The sequence below is a fragment of the Euwallacea fornicatus genome, chromosome 15 (genome assembly GCF_040115645.1).
Source record: "Euwallacea fornicatus isolate EFF26 chromosome 15, ASM4011564v1, whole genome shotgun sequence".
Taxonomy (NCBI): domain Eukaryota; kingdom Metazoa; phylum Arthropoda; class Insecta; order Coleoptera; family Curculionidae; genus Euwallacea; species Euwallacea fornicatus.
The window spans coordinates 937,094-957,093 of NC_089555.1; the positions used below are offsets into that span (position 1 = coordinate 937,094).

Below are 20,000 nucleotides of genomic sequence, written 5' to 3' on the forward strand. Positions count from 1 at the left end.
TCGTATCATTGAGAACGCATGCGCCCGTTTTATTCGGCATCCATTTTGAATTTGTTGCAATGGAAAATGCGAGGTTATGTCACCATTTTCTGGAAATTATGACAAGAAACAAAAATACATTTGTTCAACTGTCCTTTATTAGAGCCATTTGCAAAAGCGGAACTACCGCTATAGAACTGAGATCAGCTAGTACTGCCTCAATGTTAGCTAAAGTGTTCACTTTCATGAGGTTATCTTTCCGGAAAACCACGATTGCCAGAGCCAATAGGGGGATGATTTCTAATGAATCGTAGGCCAAGATAAAATCCCATAAGGTTAATAGTTGTTCTGGAGGTAGATGGCCGCTGAAGGCTCTCATGATCCATTTGATTACCACCCTTAGCCTAAAAATTATACTCAGTTGATATTACAAACTTCAACCATTACTCACGGATGGATTCTGCACTTCTTAAAGTGATGCCATAAGTTAGGTTCATAACATTGCAGCAGCTTCTCAAACTGCAGACATAGAGCAACGATACCTTGAGCACTTGCGCAGACCCTGTGAAGGCGGTGCCAATATCTCAGATAATATGCGCGGAAGGCGTAGTAAAGATCTGCCGAGTTGTTGTAGAGGTAGCAAAATGGCGCGGCTGCAGCGTCTTTAAATCATTAAGCACGCAGAAATTTATGAAAATTATCTTACCATACATGGTGAAACCATGGAAAGGTATCACTCCACTTGGGGGAAACACCAAGGTGTTTTCTGTAGTATTAGGCCGTCCTTTCAGACCAACTTGCATGAAGGCCGGCTGACTAGGCAACTGCTTAAGTACCTCGGAATCTCTCGAGAAGCACAGCATTACCTGAAATGAAATTTGAGGCACAAAAGCACTTATGCAAACGACACTTACTTGATATAGCACATCTTCGAAAACGAAATACTGGTCATCGTTTGAGGCCGTCAGATTTATATCTTTGATTATAAGCTTATCTATCATAAGATCGTATTGAAGAACATTGTGTTTTAAGGATTCGAAATGGGATATTTGCTAAAATAGAAAATTATTTTTATTTTAACAATAATTTAAAAAAAAGGTTCGGTTTAATCACAGAATGAGCGGTGTTCTATGGTAGAATGCGGTAGAATTTTCGCGAACTTCCTGGAAGGGAATACCTAGTCCTTTTATCATTTATCGTTGTATCACGGTATCGTATGCATTAAGATCTTTCTATCTTCAAAGTACCAAATATTTACCGCCGATTTGACTTCTGCGCCCAAAAGAAGAGTCCACATTTTCGATCGCAGGCATTTTGGACAGCCTCTCTTGAGGAATTCTTGGGCCAAAGGAGCATAGTTTTTAGCCAAAATTTTTTCTCCCAATGCGATTCTTTCGTTCTCCAAGAGAGTGTAATTCTGGTTGGTTGATCCCAAATTGTTACTATTTAGAATCTGTTCACCTCTGGACACTTCTATGTATAAATTCCTCTGAAAATTCTCTCTGCAATTTTATAACTTGATGAAAATGTCTTCCTACCAAATCTCCCAAGTTTTTCACTTTTAACGGCAACTGAGCAAACTCCCATCGATGTGCGTCACTATAGAACATCTACGAAAGTGATCCTCATTTATGATCAATGATACAATACCTTTTGGACTTCTCCTTCGTCGGCCCTTTAAGAGTGAGCAAAACCTCTAAAAAATCCTTAGGAGCGTAAACTGGTCGGTATTTGTGAATATCTGCCTAAAGCAAATGATGCATCATTTAAAGGCCTTAAAGCTTGTTTGAAAACATATGCCCACTTCAAAATTGCTCAATTCGGTCCATTTATTTGCCAGTTCTTCCTTCTCATTGTTGCTCCTCAATCTAGCCAAACTAATCCCAAGTTCGCTGCTCATAGAGTTTAGAGATTTGTGAATGCGTTTGTCCCAATGAATTTGAGCTTTTCTGTATAAAAACCGCGCGGTAAGTGGAGCTAGTTAGGAACACGAAGAAACGCACCTGAAGAAAGAATCATAGGGGCAGGAGTCTTTTTTCTTGATTTTAACCCATCGGTAGATGTTGTTTTTCAGCTCTGCCTCAAGTCCGTTCTCCTGCATGGCTTTTAAAAGGGAATTTTTTAAATCTTCTACACGAACATAGGGGGTAGACACCAGTTTCTTCATAATGAAAAAAGGCCATTTTTGAGGACAATTTATAGACGTTTGGTGATAAATTCTATATAACACCAAAGTTCGTACCTGCACATCTTCAAATAAAGTCTTGTAGTGTGAAGAGTTTTTCAAGTCTTCACATAGTTTTAGCGTAGTATGGTGTATGCTGCAGTCTTTAAGTTCTTCCATAGTAATTGAAGAGCTGTTAGTACATCTGGCTTAGCTTTTATCAGGGAAATGTACAAGAGTATTACTGCGATAGATGCAGTGGATTTATTCGAGATTACGGTCGTAATTGGTAAAGTTGCCATGCGGATATTGATGAAACTTCTATGGGGCGGATAGAGGCATTTACATGATAAAGAATCATTTATTTTTTTAATTTAGTTCTTTTTTTCGATTGAATGTGGTTCGAACGTAAATATCCAATCCATGGTTAAATCGACGGGCCACTTTGTAAATTCCGAATACCTCAACACACCATTTTTAATGTGCTAATTGATGATGACTGGAAAAGTGGAGCTCAAGGAACTTCAGAATAGCCCAATGAAAACTTAAAATTGAAGTACCAAAATCTCGAAATTTGAAGCTAACTATTCCAGTGTAAAATGCAGCTGGATGCTGCACTGATCGATGCCAAAAATTAAAATTGCTATATCTCGAAATTCCAAGAGAAAATTGCAAATTTGAGGCAATGACAAATGGCCAAATCTCGTAGAATTATAATTTTTTGAATTATGCAAAAGTCCTATAAAATTTTTGAAAAATATATACAGTGTGTTTCATTAAAAAATTTTAACTATAGATTTTTTCCCAATTTTATCCACTAACATTATGTGGCGATTTAGAGTGTCCTAACAGGCTTGATGTATCATGAAAATTTTGAATAAAAAACGAAAACGTGACCGTAGAAACACACTACTCTGTAGATTTAACTGATCCACAACAGTTTCAAATATATTCACCAGATGGCGCACCGCTTAGCTTGAATAACCATCACGTGAGCAAATGTGTTTCGCCATTACCTTTATCGGGTAATATTATACAGAAGAGGATAGCATGATCTGCTGACTAGGATGGAGTAGGAGATTGCCGAAACGTCTTTAAATTCGACAATCAGCTGATTAGTAGGTTCGATAATGTCACTTTTCTTGTTTTCTTCCAAATCTGCGTTCTGCTCTGTTTCATTTTTTTGGAAATTCCAATTTTCCTGTAATGAAAACAATTAGAGCAGCGTAGTTCCTTAAGTAAAAGAAAGGCAGTTAACATCCTCGAGGATCCACCTGCAATGTCAAATCTCCAGGAAGTCCCTACAGATGACTTGCTTTCTTTCCAAGACTACCCCACAGTCCCAGTACACAATACTATAAACAATACTACAGTATCAGTACCCGCATCGCAGATTGACGTGTCAGGAAATATAAAATCCGGTGCTTCGCACAGTTTCCCATTATCAGGGAGTATGCAGCAGTTAGAAAATCCTAGTTCTTCTGGTAATGTTCAGAATTTTGGGAATGATGTTGACCCAGGTAAGTATGTTACTAAAATATTATGATAAACGTGAGAAAATGTTATTACAGAAGTGCCGCCACAGAAGTCCTTTTGGACGATAGAATATTATCAAAAGTTTTTTGATGTGGACACAAAAGATGTTTTGGAAAGGATTTTTGCTTCAGTGACTCCAAAATGGGATAATTCTTTGAAACATCACTTGAGGACAAAACCAGATTTGTATGGGCCTTTTTGGATATGTGTTACTTTAATTTTTACTATAGCCATTAGTGGTAATGTAGCCAACTATTTGCAACATGCAAGTACAAAATACCATTGGAAGTATGACTTCCATTTAGTATCATATGCTGCAACTACCATTTGCTTGTATGTCACTTTAATTCCTTTGATCTTATATGCAGTGCTAAGATACACTTCAATTACAAGTGATATTGAGGAATTGGAACAGGACAACATTACTCCAGGAGCTTTGGAGCTAATTTGCATCTATGGTTATTCCCTTTTTATATACATTCCTGCAGCAATCTTGTGGTCCATTCAAATCAATCTTCTTCAGTGGCTTTTAGTACTTATTGCAGCCTTTATTTCAGGCTCAGTGCTTTTACTAACACTTATGCCTGCCTTGAGATTATCCAGGCATAAATTCTTTTTGATAATTGGTATTGTGGCTTGCCATTGGTTCCTCACTGCAGGGTTTATGCTTTATTTCTTTCATGTGCCTAATACAATACCTGCACTGCCAGAAGTTGTTGCTACAATAACTGAAAAACCTCCATTACCAATTAGCCCTACTAATGACACTGTAAAGCATTAGTTGGTGTTTGGGCAAAATGTGGCAATGCGTCCAATTAAGGTTTGACTCTGTATCTTCTTCTAAATATGTTCTGGGTGTAGCAGCATTTGCCAGTGGCTAAAGATTATTTACTTTTCTTTAAATTTTATGTAAATATATTTTGTTTAATTTTTACTTTAATTATTATAGTATTGTGAACCAATAAAAAGCATAAAATTTTCACAATAGTTTATTGGAAAATTAAAAATATACCAAAATAGAGTAGGGAAATGATGGTCAATTTATAAAGAAAATAAAACTCAAGGAAAACAATAAAATACAAATTCTTAGATGCCATTAAACCTAATCTCAAAAAGAGCTTTATGCTTTGTCAAAAATAAAGCTGAAACAAAATAAAATGATTCTTATTAATAATTCGTGATTTTGCGCTCTTGCATTCACACACACACACTTGCAGAATATTAATTGCAACGATATACATTAACATTATAGAGAAAAGATATACATTAACATTATAGAGAAAACAATAAAGCTTTGAATTTCGTAGTCGCTTAACAGCTACAGTATATAAATTAATAAAAATCTAATATCGAAAATGTCCCTTTTTTGATTTGCTGTTATGGTATACTCGCAGAGGAGTGTAGGAGCCGTTCCCGTTCATGCCTTAAAAATAAATTCTTAAAAAACTTCTAAAATCGCATTATCATTACTTACTCTGAACAACGGCTGGTGCGGGGTCTGGCGGTAAGTGGACGGGAGCCCCGCATTTCGGTTTCAAGTAAAAGTGGTAAGTAATGTAATAAATAAAGGCCACAATGGCGGCAGCTATGGTAAACCATTGGTGCACCCTATTAAAATTAGAAGGGTATTCATTGTAAGCTATCCCACCCAAAAAGGCACCTATACAACGACCTACAAAATTTATTTTATTATCGTCTGTTGGCGAAACGCAATTAATATCTTACCTATGCAAAAGTGCGCAATAACGGGTAGGGCTTGTCCACAGGCAGTGAATTTACGAGGCACCAAATGTCTCAAGTAGAGAACAGCAGTGACATACATCACATGGAGCGTAAAGATCTCCAGGAATTCGCAGAGAAATATGAAAGTTGCATTTTCAATGCAAATTAGTGCTGCAATATAAATATTACATGTAAATATTCGATTTACTAGGTTATACAGGGTGTCTCAGTTTAAGAATAAACAGTATAGCGATCTTGGAAACGATAGGACACTTCTTTTTCTTTCTAACCAATTGTATATATTTTATCGTTTCCAGGATCTCAACACTGTGGATTATTGCATGAGACAACTGGCTAATGCGTACTTAAGTGGTGACAAATATAATTCACAAAGCAAAATATGAGGATATTTGAATGGCCGCAGTAGTCCACAATCTTCTCTGCAAAGATCAGGAAAATAACCCCTGGTATTGCAGCCACCGTTACTGCCAGTCCAATAATGAGAGAATTTCCTTCTGGCAATTTAGCAACGTGCCTGTAAAAGACATTTCACTATTGCACACAAACATCTAAAGAGATGTAAAACACACCATGGCAAGAATGAGTCAATGGCATTCCAAAATATTCCCAACAAGAGTAATATGATTCCCAAAGCTGCCGTTTCCAGTCCGTATTTCCTTACTGAAGACATTGGTAATGCCAGGAGTCCACATCGGGTATGCCACCACCATTCTGGAGGGCTTAGAGGCATTTTCCTGACGGAAGAGCGTTACAGTATTTTTCTTTAGAGGAAGCAAAAAATGCTTACTCATCAGCTAATAGAATAATTATAGCCAAAAGGATTAAAATTGTGAAGCAAATAATTCCCTCATCAAATCGCCCTGCAGCAAACCTCCCGATAAGAGCGGCAAAAAGTCCAAATCCCAAAGCCCCACAGGCAAATTGCTTTCCAATGTCTCCTCGTCCAGTGGAAGTCTCCCTTGTTGCTATCACAATTGCAGTCCCCAGGAGAGTCACAGCTGCTGCTATGGAGATATCTCCGCATGACTTCATAAACAAGTACAACCTGGAATTATTCCACAAAATTAAATGATCCTTAAGATTGTAAAGTTCGACTAACCAAAAGCTAATGTTGTCATACCCGCATTGGGACCTTTTTAGAAGGGAATCGGTGTTGTTATAAGGATCTTGAATCTCGCAAATGACCACAGGGTGACAATCTTCATCCCCGAATTCGCGTCGAAGTTCCTCCGCCTTTATAGGAGGTATTCGGCAGCTGAAGGGCTCATCTTGATTTTTACGTAATTATACTTATTTGAGTTTCTATTGCTTCAAAGAAACATACCGAAAGGATATTTGCATGTAGAATCAGTATCATTGTCTGGAGACGCTAAAGTGGGCCTGAGCCCTAAATTTAACTTAATTGCATAGAATTCAGTGTAGACTTCGCACACTGTGTCTCTGCTTGCGTTTTGGAAACACATGTGAGGGTAGGGCTCTGGAAGGTATTCTACTGGAATTTGAGAAGGGGCGACCTATGATTCATGAGGGTGAATTGAATGAAACAAGGATTACTTTGTCAATTTACCCCCTCAGGTTCGTTAACAACATTGTTCCCTGCATCATAGTAATCATCAGCATATTCAGAACTTACTTCTTCAACAGGAGGCATTGTGCTGGATTCGCCTTTATATGCAGAAGTGGCGTTGCAGGAAAATATGCAATTTTTTACGAGAACCGAGCCTTTCTGTAAGTGTACATGAAAATGTTATACATACAACTAAAGGCTTTGAGTGTAATTAAATACCCCTGATCCCCAGTTGTAGCAGGTTCTTTCAGCACCGCACCTGTCTTGAAGAACGAACCCTCCAGCCTCATCGCACACAAACGAAACATTAGGGGGACTTCTCATCTGTATTAGCATAAGGTTAGTGTTTTATTGAAATTATCATATTCTGGTACCACTTACAATGGGAGGGATGAGGGTAAGCAGCCAGTAAAATATCGCGGCCAGGAAAAAAGAAACTGCTATCATTACTCGTAAATAGCGTCCAGTTTTGGTTCTTGGAGCCCCACCAAAGCCTCCTTGAAATGTGTCATAGATAGAGATTTCATGTGATTGTGGGGGGTAGTATTTACCTGCTAATCTATCTGCTAGGGGGCCTGCTACCAAAGGTCCAATTAAAGCAATCAGAGGGGCGATGCCCGAGACTATAACCGCCTCGTCTTTTGACATTCCTAGGGCATTCATTTGAAGGGGGAGGAAGGGGATTACAGCCCCAATGGCTGAAAAAATCTTAATTAGTAAATAAAGGTAACCAGTGAAACTAATTTACCTCCGAAAAACAAGAATAGGACGCATTTTAGCGTCAGCAAGTTGGCATTAATCCACTTGATCTTCATTTTTGTGGCCTAACTAAGTAACCTCTTGATACTGATGCCGCTCTCTCATCTCTGGCAGGTTCGTTGTGCGTTGTCGGCTTCGCTCATCTGCAAAAAAATATAAAATTGCGACTTATAGGATCGGTTTCGATTAAATGTACTGATTAACTACATTAAAGGTCATTCGAGGATCATTTAAAGTAATAAAACAGCGTGGAAATAAAAAGCTGGAATAGCCGTCAATAAGAGGACCTTTGAAATGTCGGCTGGGCCATAACCGCTTTGTTTTATCCAAGCTGCACCGACCATTGGAGGGAAGTACTGAATCAATATTAATGGTTTGCAAGTTTTTGCCACACCAAGGTTTCCTCTCATACAGGTTTGAGTTTGGAATTTTTAGCGACTACGCAAAGGTAGGCACAGGGTGCAGAACAACTGTAGAACAGAGCCGGCCTTAGGGCCGTGGCCCAACATTGAAACCCCACAAGGCCGGTCCTGCTGTAGGAAATAGAGAAAAACGGAAGAAATTGAGGGGAAAATGAAATTTCGATTTGACGTCAAACAGAGCTGTGTCGAGGTATGAGGTAATCTATAGATTTTGAACGTTTGGAGTAGTGAGCCCGACTCGCATTGTCTTGCTTCACTTGACGCGTTCGGCGCACCTGCTGGATGCTAAAATTCCAAACTTAAGCCATTTCTTATGCAGATTTCAGTTCTCTCTTCAGTACACGGGCGTCAGTTCCTCTTCTTATACGGGTGTCAGTTCCTCTTGACTGAAGGCCAATGCTGAATTGTTGTTCCTAAGCGGCGAGTTCATTCATCATTGCCTTAAAAGGAACTTAAAAGTACATCTCGTTTTCATTTCCATTTCATTTTAATTGGAAATACTTTTGTGAACATGTTACGTAAACCTGCGACGAGTTTTTTCAATGTGTTTTGATTATTGTCGAGTCGCTTAGTCATTTGCGGAGATTGGTTTCAAGGGGAGAAGCCCACAATGGGCCCGCTGAGCTATGGCATAATAAACGGTGTCAAAATTAGGCCAAACTTCCAGTCAAACAAAACGTTTCTCTATTGATTTCCCTCATGTATCGGTAAAAATGGGGGAGTTTTCACGAGAAATAATAACAGTACGAAAAGTTTGACGGTGCTTCAGTGCCGAAGTCTCCATTTCGCGTTCCGTTTGTCTCTTCGTTTTGTCCTGAATTAAAATAAATCGGCAATAACTCTAATACTTATGTAACTAAAGATATAATTAGATATGTATTTGTTTAATCTGTTGTTCGGGAATTTATGAAGACAGCCCGTTAACAAAAGGAAGGGGGGATACATCGATCCAGCAAATGGTCTTGTCACAGACCAAAGCACGAAAAATATTTTCGAAATAAACATTTTGGCACCGACCGTATGCCGCGCTCTGGGGAACTTACATTTTGGTTTATTTTGTTTTCTCATGCAGTATTTTATATTTAGAATTTTTTTGTTTTTTCAAAAAATCGAGAGAAATGAGTCACGCTTCCGTTAGGAAGATGACGATATCAATGCGGTTAAGCAAGCCACTTCTGCGGCCACACGTCCATAGTGGGAGTAGATTTCTTTGATTTCCCAATGTGAGTGCCAGATGGTCCGAGTGTTTAATATCGCATTAAGGTTTCAAAGGGGTGCAAAATGTTGTTTGTATCCACGGGGCCTCTCAGTCGAAACGGATTTTCGTACCTTTTCCTGGAAAACTCTTTCGCGAGTAGTACGGGATGTAAGCGGGCCAATTCGCTCATCTTAGGAATTACGTAATCCAACGCTAAAATCACGGAATCGTTATTAACAAAGTTACGTTCGCGATATACCCCGCTAACGAACGCATTAAATGCTAATTGCATTTATAAATAACAGATAGCTTAATGACCGAATACCCTGACATTTGACACTGTACTAACTGGCTTAATAGTCATCATTATTTTTATATATTTGGACTCGCTTTTGGTCAATACATCATATGAATTGCGGCCAGAAATTGCAGAACCGCTGTATCTTTCCACAATTTTGTGATAAAGTTTATTGGTTTTCGCCATTCGGGCCGAAACGGACTTGGACGGGAAATCGATTGTATTTAAATAAAAATTAGTCTCTCGGTACATAGACAAATGCAGCTGGTCTTGCCTCCATTAGGCCCGAATTCGGACGCATTTGTGGACAACATTGTGAACGCTAAGGTCAAAAAGGTCTCGTGAGATATGCGGCCAAAAATTCAAGGGGATGTGCGCTCGCTCAAAATCGTTTTTTCAAATCCTACAAACGTATAGGCGAAATGGCGCAATTTCTGAACTACAGGGTGTTCGAGGGCACCCTGGCGTCTCCGAAGGGGCTCGGTAATCACTTAGAGCAAGAACGGATTTGCGCACCCTAGGACGCGACAGTCACCGAAGCTTTTTTGTATATTTTAAAACTTCAATTCCATTTAATTGAATTTTTGGGTTGTACTAGGTCTGTTCCAGTAATTTATAAAAATATTTAAAAAACTTCCATCTTTTACTCGATTTGTTGCGTGTTGTGAATAACAGTCGGGACTGCATTGGGACCGTGTTCATGTGGAAATAACTGTTTTTGGAACGTCCTCGGCAAATTTCACATTTGATTATCTTTAAGAATGAAAATGATCCTTTCGAGTACGCTCGCCAATCTTAAAAGAAAAACGGAACGAAACCGAAACCTGTGACCTCATGTAAATAAGTAGGCATCCGTTGTGCTGAAGCATTAGCATGTAAAACTTGTCATGTTTACTGTCTCCTCGCTGCCAATACGAATGAATGTAAATCATACCTAACTAGGACAAACAGGTAATTACGCACAATTAAGTAATGGAGTTATTAAGGCTCGGCATTGATCCCATGCTGGTGCCACTGCTAATAGCTTGACATTCTAGTTTTTCGATCAATGCTGATGATTAGCATAGTAAAATTGATCTCGCTCTATTGATTTAACAAGAACGTTGACAATAAACAGATGTAAATAAATTCCCCCCTCTTCGTTAAGCCAAAAATACCTAGTAAATAAAATACATGGCGGGTATCGTTTCCAACTGTGTCCATTACAAGAAATGATGTCACCCATTTTAAATGTTGCCTCGCATGACTCGTTTAACGAATATGTGGGTTAAAATTATTAGTTTCCAGGGTGGTACTCAATGATATATCCTGGCACTATTTTCCAAGAATTTTACCGTATGCGGCCCTGAATGTAATTTTCTTCGTGTATCTAAGTAGCAGTACCGACAGCTATCATATTCCCGCTTTAACAAACAGTTTTGATTGTTCAGAAGTATTGAGTGTTTATTACAGTTTAGCTGCCGGCTTATCGTAAATACCTCGAGAATTGCATGAACAAATTGAACACATTTGAAATGTATTCATGGGCCTATTTGGGGTTTTGATGGTAAATCGCTATTGAGCAGTGACACCACCAGATGTAGAATAACTTCCATCGTTCGTAATCCTTAATAATTTAAGCGATAATATGTAAATGTGTTTTTGTTGAGTACGTTAACGGCAAGGTTATAGGTATAATGTAATAACTGAAAATAGCGTTTTAATAACACAGTTTCGGATAATAAAATGTCCCGTTACATAAAGGACAATTATGGCCACTTTGGTTATGTACATTCTCCTCGTCTCGTTGCACCCGCCATTTCAGCCATATTAGGGGGAAATGACCTAAACGGACGCTGATTTCATTTCTATTTATATTCATATTATGCTAGCATGGCCATGACTCTTTAATGCTCCAAGAACTGGTGAGAGAAAGGGTTATACGGTGACACATCATAGGTGTATTGCCCTATATCATTCTGCTTCAACTGATCATCGACAATTGCAGTCAGGGTCGGTCTTAGCAAGTCCAGCGATCGGGGCGAAATTTTCCATCACCGCCCTTCTACCCCTAAGAAAAACCGTCACTCAGAAAAAAATACGTCACCGTTCCCGGTCTGCCGCTCAACCTCGCCCCCCGTAAGGCCGGTAGTGATTGTAGTCATTAGGTCTAAACACACACAATTCAATTGGAGAAATTATTTTTACTCCCTCGAATAAATCGATACTTCTGATGCGAGGGAGCGATAGATATCGGAGCTTAACAATGCATTATGGACGATCCTTTGACAATTTCTTATCATGATCTTTAGCACTTTCCCGCAAATTTTCCAAACCCCGATTGTCCATCACTTTTGAGAGAAATGCGTGTCACAAATGCCCCATTAATCATCCTTAAAGCCCTCCATAAACAGATTTTTGTCCCATACATCTTCGGCGCGTTTATTTTTTTCCTACGTCACATCAAGTATTTGTATTCGACCCCTATATATAATTAGACAGTTCGGATTTTCCCCCTTATTCGCCAATAGATTCGTTTACCGTGAGAACTTGCACTCTCATCCCGAGTTCCTTTATTCGGGGGTCACACATGAGGATTTCTCTGGATTTGAAAGACAGTAGACACATTTTTCAAGCACTTCAGGGATTATTTATGTACGTTCCAATCCGCCTGGACTTTCAAGTGGCCATCCCATGAAAAATTCGAAACGTCTGGTTATGATCGAGGTGCCAATTGACCCGCAACGTCAAAGGACTGTTCATCTTCATTTAGCATGAATTTCGAAGATTTACCCCCGAACTTTGGCAATATATCTCAATAGAATCGGAGGGTTCCAGTTAATTCAATACTGCTGCTTTCATTATGGGGATGTAAAGCGCACCCTTTCTTGATTGCTTCCGTTATCGTAGAATTTGTTCTAGTCTCCATGTGTTGATTTCTCGCGTGTGACTTTCAACCAGAATTTCATAGACCCACTAAAAAGTCCTAGCTGACATACATAAACGTTAAACAAGACGAGATTTCTTGTTTTGCATTAGTTTTAATACAAGATGCTGCATCCGCCCGAGTTAAGTGCGTTCTTATAACAAACAATATCATTGTTTCTTTTGCCTTTTTTGCATTTCTGGGTAAATTGAGCTTTGTGCCGTGCTGGGAATCAACGACCTTTCTGACGAGCTTTTGTGGTTTATTGACTGTAACATGATCAGATAAGTGCGAAAAAAAATCTTCGACATTCACCAGTTTGTGGCGAAATTGATCGAATTAGCATCACTAGAAGTCGCTTTCGCATGATTAATGGAAATAATTAATCACAGTGCGATATGAGTAATTTTCTTAATGCCGAAGGAATCATTCATTCTGAAAACCTGCGAATGTGCCGTTTGCCTCCAACAAACCCACGCCCGATTAGTCATTAACTGAGCGATGGTTTTATCAATTGAAGGCGGATTGTGACATCTTAAAGTACATCATTGAATGAATTGATTGCTTGAAGAAGCGGGAGAGTACTATGTCTTTTCAAAATCCCTATTCCGGTCTTCGCGATCTTTAAAGCGAAGTCAAACTGTTGCTGCTGCAGAATGCGCATATGGTTATTGTGGTGATGATAACACAGTTTTTTCAAGTTGATGAGGAAGAACTCATCAACTTCGAAACCTAGATTAATTTTTAATCAAACCGCAACCCATGTCAGTTTAAAGAATATCTAACGGTTCTTTAATAGACGGTATAGGTCTTCCTTTGGGCTCGAAGGCATTCAATATTCGATTATTGTTTGGTTGGGCTTATTGAAATATTACTGCAGCGATCTATGACCTCAGACAGACTTTCTATATTATTACTGTATAAAATAGTTTTGTGGTAATCATGATTGTTGTAAATTATACTGCTTGTGACTAATTAACTCCAATTTTAATATGTTATAAATAGCATTTGCCTTACCTTCGAACTACTAAGTGGGACTTTAATCCTGTTTAATTGATTGCACTGGATTTTTTGGTGGGACACAAGGGGATAAAACTCTAAAAGAATATTTTTAAAGAAATTTTTCGATTTTTCCGCGTTTACGGTCGCGCTTGCTCGCAGTTTTCTCGGCAGTGTTGTAAAGGCAACTGGTGTGTAAATGGTAAAGACTTGAAAACAGCATGCGCTTTAGCTTTGTTGCACTACACCGGTCGATCCCATTGAAAGCTGCCTTTACAGCTGTTTGCACGTAGCTCCTAGCTCGAGGCTCGCTTTAATGGTGCAACCAGTTTAGCCTCAAAAAGTTACCCAACCAAAGAACCAACTTTCAGGTCGTCCTTCGCGTCTTCCACACGAAATTCGACCAGGTAACTCGATTTTAAGACATACCCAGCGTTCACCTGGGCCGTTTTGTATGTTTCTACTATGTCACAAATTTTAGCGGGGTTCGAGCTTAACCAAATTTAACCCTCCACCCACGCAGGATAAAGATATTAAATGGTTGTGTTACATGACTGACCTTTTTCCAGAGTCCCTACTGTTGACCCAGAAACCTTAAAATTTATTAATTTGCACGTTTATGTGTGGCTAAGGGTGCGCTTTTACCGGATATTAATTACCTGGTAGGCCTTCGTGTTCGCGGTGCGACCTAGCTAGATAAGCGTGATTTTTATATCTTCTGACACTCCCTAATTAAAAATATTCTATACGCTTGAGCTATCCTCTTTTTTTGTTTTCTCGTTTAGGAAGGCACTTTATAATTAAAACGAAAGACCCAAGAAAAACAAAAACTTTATTAAAAATAAATTAAAAACATTTTCAACATAAAAATAGTCTCATCAATCTCCAATTCGACTGTATGGAGCTTTTTCATCATCTTATCTACATTTTCCAGTATTTCCTTTTCTGGGGGAGTGATCATATCGCTGATCTGCAAAAAATAATCTTATACAATTTCACGTTTATATATAATCATATTACATCTGCAAGTTGTGTTTCTGAGACTCCTTGAGCCCTCATTGACGTTATAATCGTTTCGACTCTCTGCTTTTTCTCTATAATCCTTTTATTTAGGTGTCTCTCGTGGTTCTTGCGTGTAATGTGATTAAACAGCGACGTATAGCACATTTCCAACAACATCCTCACCACACTGTCCAGTTGTATGTGAAACAGGGATAAGTTTTTCGTAGGCCCGTTATTCGAAGATGTTTTCCTTAATTCCTGTTAAACCATATAAATGTGATTGCCCTTGAAAGAATCAATGACCGTACCTGTATCTGCAAAAAATTCTCATCATAAAGCTGATAAGATAACCTCTTGGCGTCTTTAGCTGGGATCATTGCCAGCTGTTGTATTTCTTCCGGTTCAATATAGGGTTTTAACTTTACAAGTCTGCGATGTGTATGTCTAAATAAAGTTAATTTTAAACGAATTTACATACCTGAAGATCCTTGCCGCCTTCGTGTCAAGTTTCTCCAAAACAACTTGCTCCACCACCTCCCATGCAAACTGTGTAAATGCCTCTTTTAAATGGATTTGATAAGAGCCCCCACTAGCGTCTCCTGCCTTTCTCAATATTTTGCTGTTGTCTTGGTCTACACAAAACAGTTTTAAATTCATGGAAATACAATATTCAAAAACAGTCTTTACCCAAAATACTGAGATATTGTTCAAAAAATGCTAGTGCAGGAGAACTCCCTGCTTGTTTTTTTAGGATATCTTTTATTTCAATTGCAGGAATAAGACTGGAAACATCAGCCCAAGGGTCAGTTCTTATATACATTTGTCTCAAAAATAACCTGAAATATATGCTCTTTAAGAGGTATTTTTCAAGATCAAACAAATCCTCACTTGACAATTTCTGCTGCATTTTCATCAAATTTCCTAGCACAAGAATTCACTATAATTTTATCTCTCATATCTTGATGGAATCTATCAAATTTTACAGTCCAATAGACGTTTTTGTCTGCAAAAATTGTAACAACTCAGTATTGAAATTGACCTTTATCAAATTAATTTACCTGGCAAAATCACAGATTTATCATTTTGAAATGCAATTAAAATTTTAGTATCAAGAGGAGGCAATACATGCATTTCATCTTCTTTAACTATCAAATTAGGAACTGGCAGTTCCTCCTTTGAATATGGAATTCTTTGTAGATATTTTGATGTTATCAAATAAACAAGCTTATCTTTTATATTGCTCATTATGGGGGATTTGTCTTTGTTCTTAGAAAGTCTTTGATACACTTTCAAGATTAATTCTGACGCTGTCCAATATCCTAAAATGCTATTTTGCCACTATTTGCTGTTGCTGCTTTTAATTATTGACTACCTCTTTGCAAAATTTCTTCAATTATCATTTCAGATTCGTCGCCGAAATGTTGTTTGGTATGGTTTAAGTATTTTGGGTATCTGAGCATTAATAACACATTTTCAGCATCCAGCATGTAGTTTGCCAAGTTTTCATTTTTGTTTGGTTTAAAAGTGACTAGACGGAATTTTATAAGAATACATAAGGACTCTTTGACCTGAAAACGTGAATTTAAAGCTTAATTTTAATTTTTAGTAACATAAAATATTGTTTTCTATGGGAAGCACATAAGGAGTTTCATGTGAAATTTCTTTGTTACAAACCTTTGATAGAGGTAAATTTGTGCCTCTTTTAATGAATAAAAGGGGGCAACTTTGGTTCTTCAATAAATAAGTCCCCACATTTGCCACTACAGGGCCAAACCTTTCGCATAATATTAGAGAAATTACTTTTACATAAGTAACAGACATTGTTCTTTAATATTTCCTTTTAAGCACTTTATTTAATCAATCTATCAACTTAAGTAGATGAAAATCTATAAATATATTACTTTACTATGATTCGTTCATCGCGGATTATGAAAAATATGGAAAATTTTCAAATAATTTTGAAACATCCAAACACAACTTTGAAACAAAAACCTTTTAGTACTTCCTCAAATTTAAATTGAGGTTATATGGATAATCATGTTTTGGTGGTTGCCTTGATATTAATACATTGATGTATGATGGGTAGAGTATTTTCAATGTTGATTGACTACTCTGTTTGCCCTAGATCAAGGACTTTTAGTGCTGGATGCGGTATACAAGAGTAAATAATAAGTACCATCAACACAATTTTTAAGCTTCTATTTTTATCTTAACAGCTAATTAATTTTTACTCTTTCATTTCGAATTAACAATATTTATGACAGTTAACGAATTGATTAGTTGCGAATAAAATGCACAACCAGAAATTAAAAATAATTAAAAAAGAAATATCGAAAGGAAAATACCTACTCTGTAGGTTGTTTGTTTCAGCTCTAGAATTCTTATTGCGACTTTGATTGCATCTTTGGAAGTCCCTAATTTTTGACATTTGATTTGGCTAGTCACGTGACAACATCCGATCGACAATTTTTGGAGTTTGAAGTAGAGGTTTGGGGCCACGAGGTTTTAATTTCCCAAAAAAATTTATTTACCGGCCGAAAACCTGAAGTTTCGTGAGGATTTACGATGCCTTCGAGTAACCCTCTACCCCCCAAGGAGAATGCTTTATTTAAACGAATTTTGGTTAGTGCGAAATCGCCTCAAAACCCTAGCAAAGTAGAGGCTGGAATTTCTTGCAGAGGGAGTCGAATTTTCAAATATCCTTTTTTTGCAGTCGGTTTTGTTTATCTATGTAGCACCTAAAGTAAAACTTATATATATACTCCTTCAAATTAACCATCCATATATAATTATGTCAATTACCCAAACCTCAGAATCATCCTTGAATATTCTATTTTTGACTTTGTAATTTGATAAATTTTTCTTACATTCTTTCTCAAAGTACTCAGGAATTACAGTTTCACAAGTCTTCTGTGAATGTTTTAATGCCAGGGTAGGCAATGATTAAAGTTATAGAAGTCTAACACTTTGGCTGGATTTGAATCAGCAACAATTAGCATGTCATTGAACCATTCACAAATTTGATAATTCAGATGTTAAATTATTCTTTAAAATAACAAATTTTCTTTGATTATTTTAGAAAAGCTATGAGCATAAACAATACAAAAATGGACTGAAATTTGCTAAGCAGATCCTATCAAACCCAAAATATCAAGAACATGGAGGTTAGTCTTAAGACTCATGAAATTCTTACATCTCTCTCAATGTTACTTTTCAGAGACTCTAGCAATGAAGGGATTGACTTTGAACTGTCTTGGTCGCAAGGAAGAAGCTTATGAATATGTTCGTAGAGGCCTCAAAAGCGATATAAGGTCCCATGTTTGCTGGCATGTATATGGATTGCTACAGAGGTAGTACAGTTCAGTGAGTAAATGAGTTCGGATTTAAATGAAATGGTTTGAAGGTCTGACAAGAAATATGATGAAGCCATTAAGTGTTACCGCAATGCCCTTAAGTGGGAAAAAGACAATATCCAAATTCTTAGAGATCTGTCTTTGCTCCAAATACAAATGCGTGATTTGGAGGGCTACAGAGTGAGTTTTCCAAAAGGTGTTTTCAGTTTTGTTCAAATCTTGGGAGTTTGTAGGACACTAGATATCAACTTCTTATGCTTCGACCTACACAGAGGGCTTCCTGGATTGGATATGCTATGTCATTTCACCTTTTGGAAGACTATAAAAATGCCTTAAGCATATTGGATACATTCTTAGATCAACAACAGGTAAGTGTATTCATTTTCTTAAGTTTAATACTTAGTTTATATGCAATATTCTTTCCAGCGCCTTAGCAACCTGGATTATGAACACAGTGAACTCTTGTTTTATCAAAATTTAGTAATCCGAGAGTCAGGTGATCTGAAACAAGCCCTTAAGCATTTGGAAACATTATCTGATCAAATTGTCGATAAGTTAACTTTAAAAGAGAACTTGGCAGATCTTTATTTAAGACTGGAAAACTATAACAAGGCTGCTGATGTGTATGAGGAACTAATATTGAGGAACCCTGAGAACACTTTGTACTATAAAAATCTGATTGCTGCAAAGCGACTGGTGAAAGAAGATGATATTGTTGAGTTTTATTTGAAATATGCTGAGAAGTTCCCTCGGGCTATGCCCCCAAAAAGGTTTGTTAACAATTATCTAAAGAATGAGGTTTTGAGCATGGTACTCTATTTTAGATTGCCATTAAATTATGCTACTGGTGAGCAGTTTAGAAGTTTGGTGGATAAATACATGCGAAAGGCCCTTTCTAAGGGAGTGCCTCCACTTTTTGTTGACTTGAGAAGTTTGTATAAGGATTCAAGCAAAGTGCAAATTATTGAAGAATTAGTGTTAGGTAAGCCTCAAGTATGATTAGAAAATTATTGCTATAGATGTATTTGTCTGCAGGTTACGTAGAATCCTTGACTAAAGCGTGCAAATACACCGAGACGGAGTCGACGAATGGGCCAAAAGAGCCTGCAAGTGCAATTCTGTGGGTATATTACTACTTGGCCCAACATTATGATTATTTGAAACAGACCGAAAAAGCCTTAGAGTACATTGAGACTGCCATTGATCATACGCCCACACTTATCGAGTTATTCGTGACTAAGGGCCGAATATATAAGGTAAGAATTTTTTTCTGTTCTGTATGTGTAGTATTTCTAATAAAACTTGAAATCTTTTTCAGCATGCTGGTGATCCGATCGAAGCATACCAGTGCGTGGACGAGGCCCAAGCTATGGACACCGCCGACCGATATATAAATTCCAAGTGTGCCAAATACATGTTGCGAGCGAATCTCGTCAAAGAGGTCAGTTCTTTTCTTTCTCCATCTAATTAATATTAGGAGAAATGTATCCGTTTAGGCCGAAGATACCTGTGCGAAGTTTACGAGGGAAGGCATATCGGCGATGGAAAACCTAAACGAAATGCAGTGCATGTGGTTCCAGACTGAGTGCGCCCTGGCGTATCAACGGCAGGAGAAGTATGGAGAATCTCTAAAGAAGTGCCACGAAATAGATCGGGTAAGACCATTCATATTATGTTTTAAAGTTTTTGCTAATAATGATTTTTTTTGTAGCACTTCTCAGAAATTATCGAGGACCAATTTGACTTTCACACATATTGCATGCGTAAGATGACCCTTCGTTCATATGTGGGACTCCTCCGCTTAGAGGACGTGTTGAGAGGTTATCCTTTTTATTTCAAGGCCGCAAAATGTGCTATTGAGGTGTATCTTCACTTATTTGATTCACCGCTGAAGGACGAGAATGCCGAGCAGGAACTGAATACCGGTAAGTCATTAATTACTATTTGCAAAATGTGCGATTTAGTGAAGATTTTATATCGGAGTATTGTGATTCTTACAAATTGGTTCTTTCACCATGGCAATTATTTCCTTGTCTTGAAACATTGATTGAAATTCTAATGGCTCACTCTTTAAA

The 20,000-nt window shown here is 37.8% G+C and overlaps 5 protein-coding genes across 7 annotated transcripts in view; 2 read left to right on the forward strand and 3 right to left on the reverse strand.

Annotated features, from left to right (window-relative positions):
* Positions 1-119: 119 nt before the first annotated feature.
* Positions 120-2,374, reverse strand: LOC136343583 (TBC1 domain family member 19). Its single transcript, XM_066290398.1, has 10 exons — positions 2,222-2,374; positions 1,983-2,140; positions 1,784-1,928; positions 1,630-1,724; positions 1,518-1,578; positions 1,238-1,468; positions 894-1,031; positions 686-845; positions 431-632; positions 120-383 (listed from the first exon to the last, which is right to left on the reverse strand). Exons 1-10 carry the CDS (start codon positions 2,321-2,323, stop codon positions 125-127), a joined length of 1,551 nt encoding a protein of 516 aa, XP_066146495.1. The 5' UTR covers positions 2,324-2,374; the 3' UTR covers positions 120-124.
* An 876-nt stretch (positions 2,375-3,250) lies between these two features.
* Positions 3,251-4,664, forward strand: LOC136343585 (protein YIPF1). Its single transcript, XM_066290401.1, has 2 exons — positions 3,251-3,663; positions 3,715-4,664. The coding sequence occupies exons 1-2, from the start codon at positions 3,423-3,425 to the stop codon at positions 4,458-4,460; spliced, it is 987 nt and encodes a 328-aa protein (XP_066146498.1). The 5' UTR covers positions 3,251-3,422; the 3' UTR covers positions 4,461-4,664.
* An 82-nt stretch (positions 4,665-4,746) lies between these two features.
* On the reverse strand, positions 4,747-13,770 carry SP1173. Its single transcript, XM_066290391.1, has 14 exons — positions 13,589-13,770; positions 7,738-7,891; positions 7,541-7,687; positions 7,371-7,486; positions 7,209-7,313; positions 6,990-7,148; positions 6,747-6,936; positions 6,522-6,690; positions 6,210-6,467; positions 5,992-6,156; positions 5,767-5,936; positions 5,405-5,572; positions 5,154-5,351; positions 4,747-5,102 (listed from the first exon to the last, which is right to left on the reverse strand). The coding sequence occupies exons 2-14, from the start codon at positions 7,802-7,804 to the stop codon at positions 5,023-5,025; spliced, it is 1,992 nt and encodes a 663-aa protein (XP_066146488.1). The 5' UTR covers positions 7,805-7,891; positions 13,589-13,770; the 3' UTR covers positions 4,747-5,022.
* Positions 13,771-14,385: 615 nt separating this feature from the next.
* Positions 14,386-16,575, reverse strand: Polr3C (RNA polymerase III subunit C). Of its 2 annotated transcripts, XM_066290400.1 has the most exons (10): positions 16,247-16,575; positions 15,945-16,140; positions 15,631-15,891; positions 15,461-15,575; positions 15,260-15,408; positions 15,051-15,204; positions 14,881-15,001; positions 14,756-14,830; positions 14,591-14,698; positions 14,386-14,540 (listed from the first exon to the last, which is right to left on the reverse strand). In XM_066290400.1, the coding sequence occupies exons 1-10, from the start codon at positions 16,391-16,393 to the stop codon at positions 14,406-14,408; spliced, it is 1,461 nt and encodes a 486-aa protein (XP_066146497.1). In that variant the 5' UTR covers positions 16,394-16,575; the 3' UTR covers positions 14,386-14,405. The 2 variants fall into 2 exon arrangements, with proteins under 2 accessions (XP_066146497.1, XP_066146496.1); XM_066290399.1 differs by having other exon boundaries at positions 14,591-14,830.
* Positions 16,576-17,024: 449 nt separating this feature from the next.
* Naa15-16 (N-alpha-acetyltransferase 15/16) overlaps positions 17,025-20,000 on the forward strand; it is a 35,136-nt gene continuing 32,160 nt past the window's right edge. For both annotated transcript variants that reach the window (XM_066290347.1, XM_066290348.1), the window contains exons 1-11: positions 17,025-17,194; positions 17,652-17,736; positions 17,790-17,922; positions 17,976-18,105; positions 18,159-18,293; positions 18,352-18,695; positions 18,750-18,907; positions 18,961-19,181; positions 19,244-19,366; positions 19,422-19,580; positions 19,637-19,850. In XM_066290347.1, the coding sequence (XP_066146444.1) occupies positions 17,138-17,194; positions 17,652-17,736; positions 17,790-17,922; positions 17,976-18,105; positions 18,159-18,293; positions 18,352-18,695; positions 18,750-18,907; positions 18,961-19,181; positions 19,244-19,366; positions 19,422-19,580; positions 19,637-19,850 (1,759 nt within the window). In that variant the 5' untranslated portion in view covers positions 17,025-17,137. The remainder of the gene's footprint in view (positions 17,195-17,651; positions 17,737-17,789; positions 17,923-17,975; positions 18,106-18,158; positions 18,294-18,351; positions 18,696-18,749; positions 18,908-18,960; positions 19,182-19,243; positions 19,367-19,421; positions 19,581-19,636; positions 19,851-20,000) is intronic.

Coding starts and splice junctions, on each gene's coding strand:
- SP1173 (XM_066290391.1), bottom strand. CDS start 7,804: ATGAAGATCAAGTGGATTAATGCCAACTTGCTGACGCTAAAATGCGTC. Junction 7,688..7,737: donor CCTATTCTTGTTTTTCGGAG/GTAAATTAGTTT, acceptor AGATTTTTTCAG/CCATTGGGGCTGTAATCCCC. Junction 7,314..7,370: donor TTACCCTCATCCCTCCCATT/GTAAGTGGTACC, acceptor ATGCTAATACAG/ATGAGAAGTCCCCCTAATGT.
- LOC136343583 (XM_066290398.1), bottom strand. CDS start 2,323: ATGGAAGAACTTAAAGACTGCAGCATACACCATACTACGCTAAAACTA. Junction 1,929..1,982: donor CCCTATGATTCTTTCTTCAG/GTGCGTTTCTTC, acceptor GTTTTTATACAG/AAAAGCTCAAATTCATTGGG. Junction 1,469..1,517: donor TGAAAAACTTGGGAGATTTG/GTAGGAAGACAT, acceptor GAGAATTTTCAG/AGGAATTTATACATAGAAGT.
- LOC136343585 (XM_066290401.1), top strand. CDS start 3,423: ATGTCAAATCTCCAGGAAGTCCCTACAGATGACTTGCTTTCTTTCCAA. Junction 3,664..3,714: donor TGGGAATGATGTTGACCCAG/GTAAGTATGTTA, acceptor ATGTTATTACAG/AAGTGCCGCCACAGAAGTCC.
- Polr3C (XM_066290399.1), bottom strand. CDS start 16,393: ATGTCTGTTACTTATGTAAAAGTAATTTCTCTAATATTATGCGAAAGG. Junction 16,141..16,246: donor CAAATTTACCTCTATCAAAG/GTTTGTAACAAA, acceptor TCACGTTTTCAG/GTCAAAGAGTCCTTATGTAT. Junction 15,205..15,259: donor ACAATATCTCAGTATTTTGG/GTAAAGACTGTT, acceptor TGTTTTGTGTAG/ACCAAGACAACAGCAAAATA.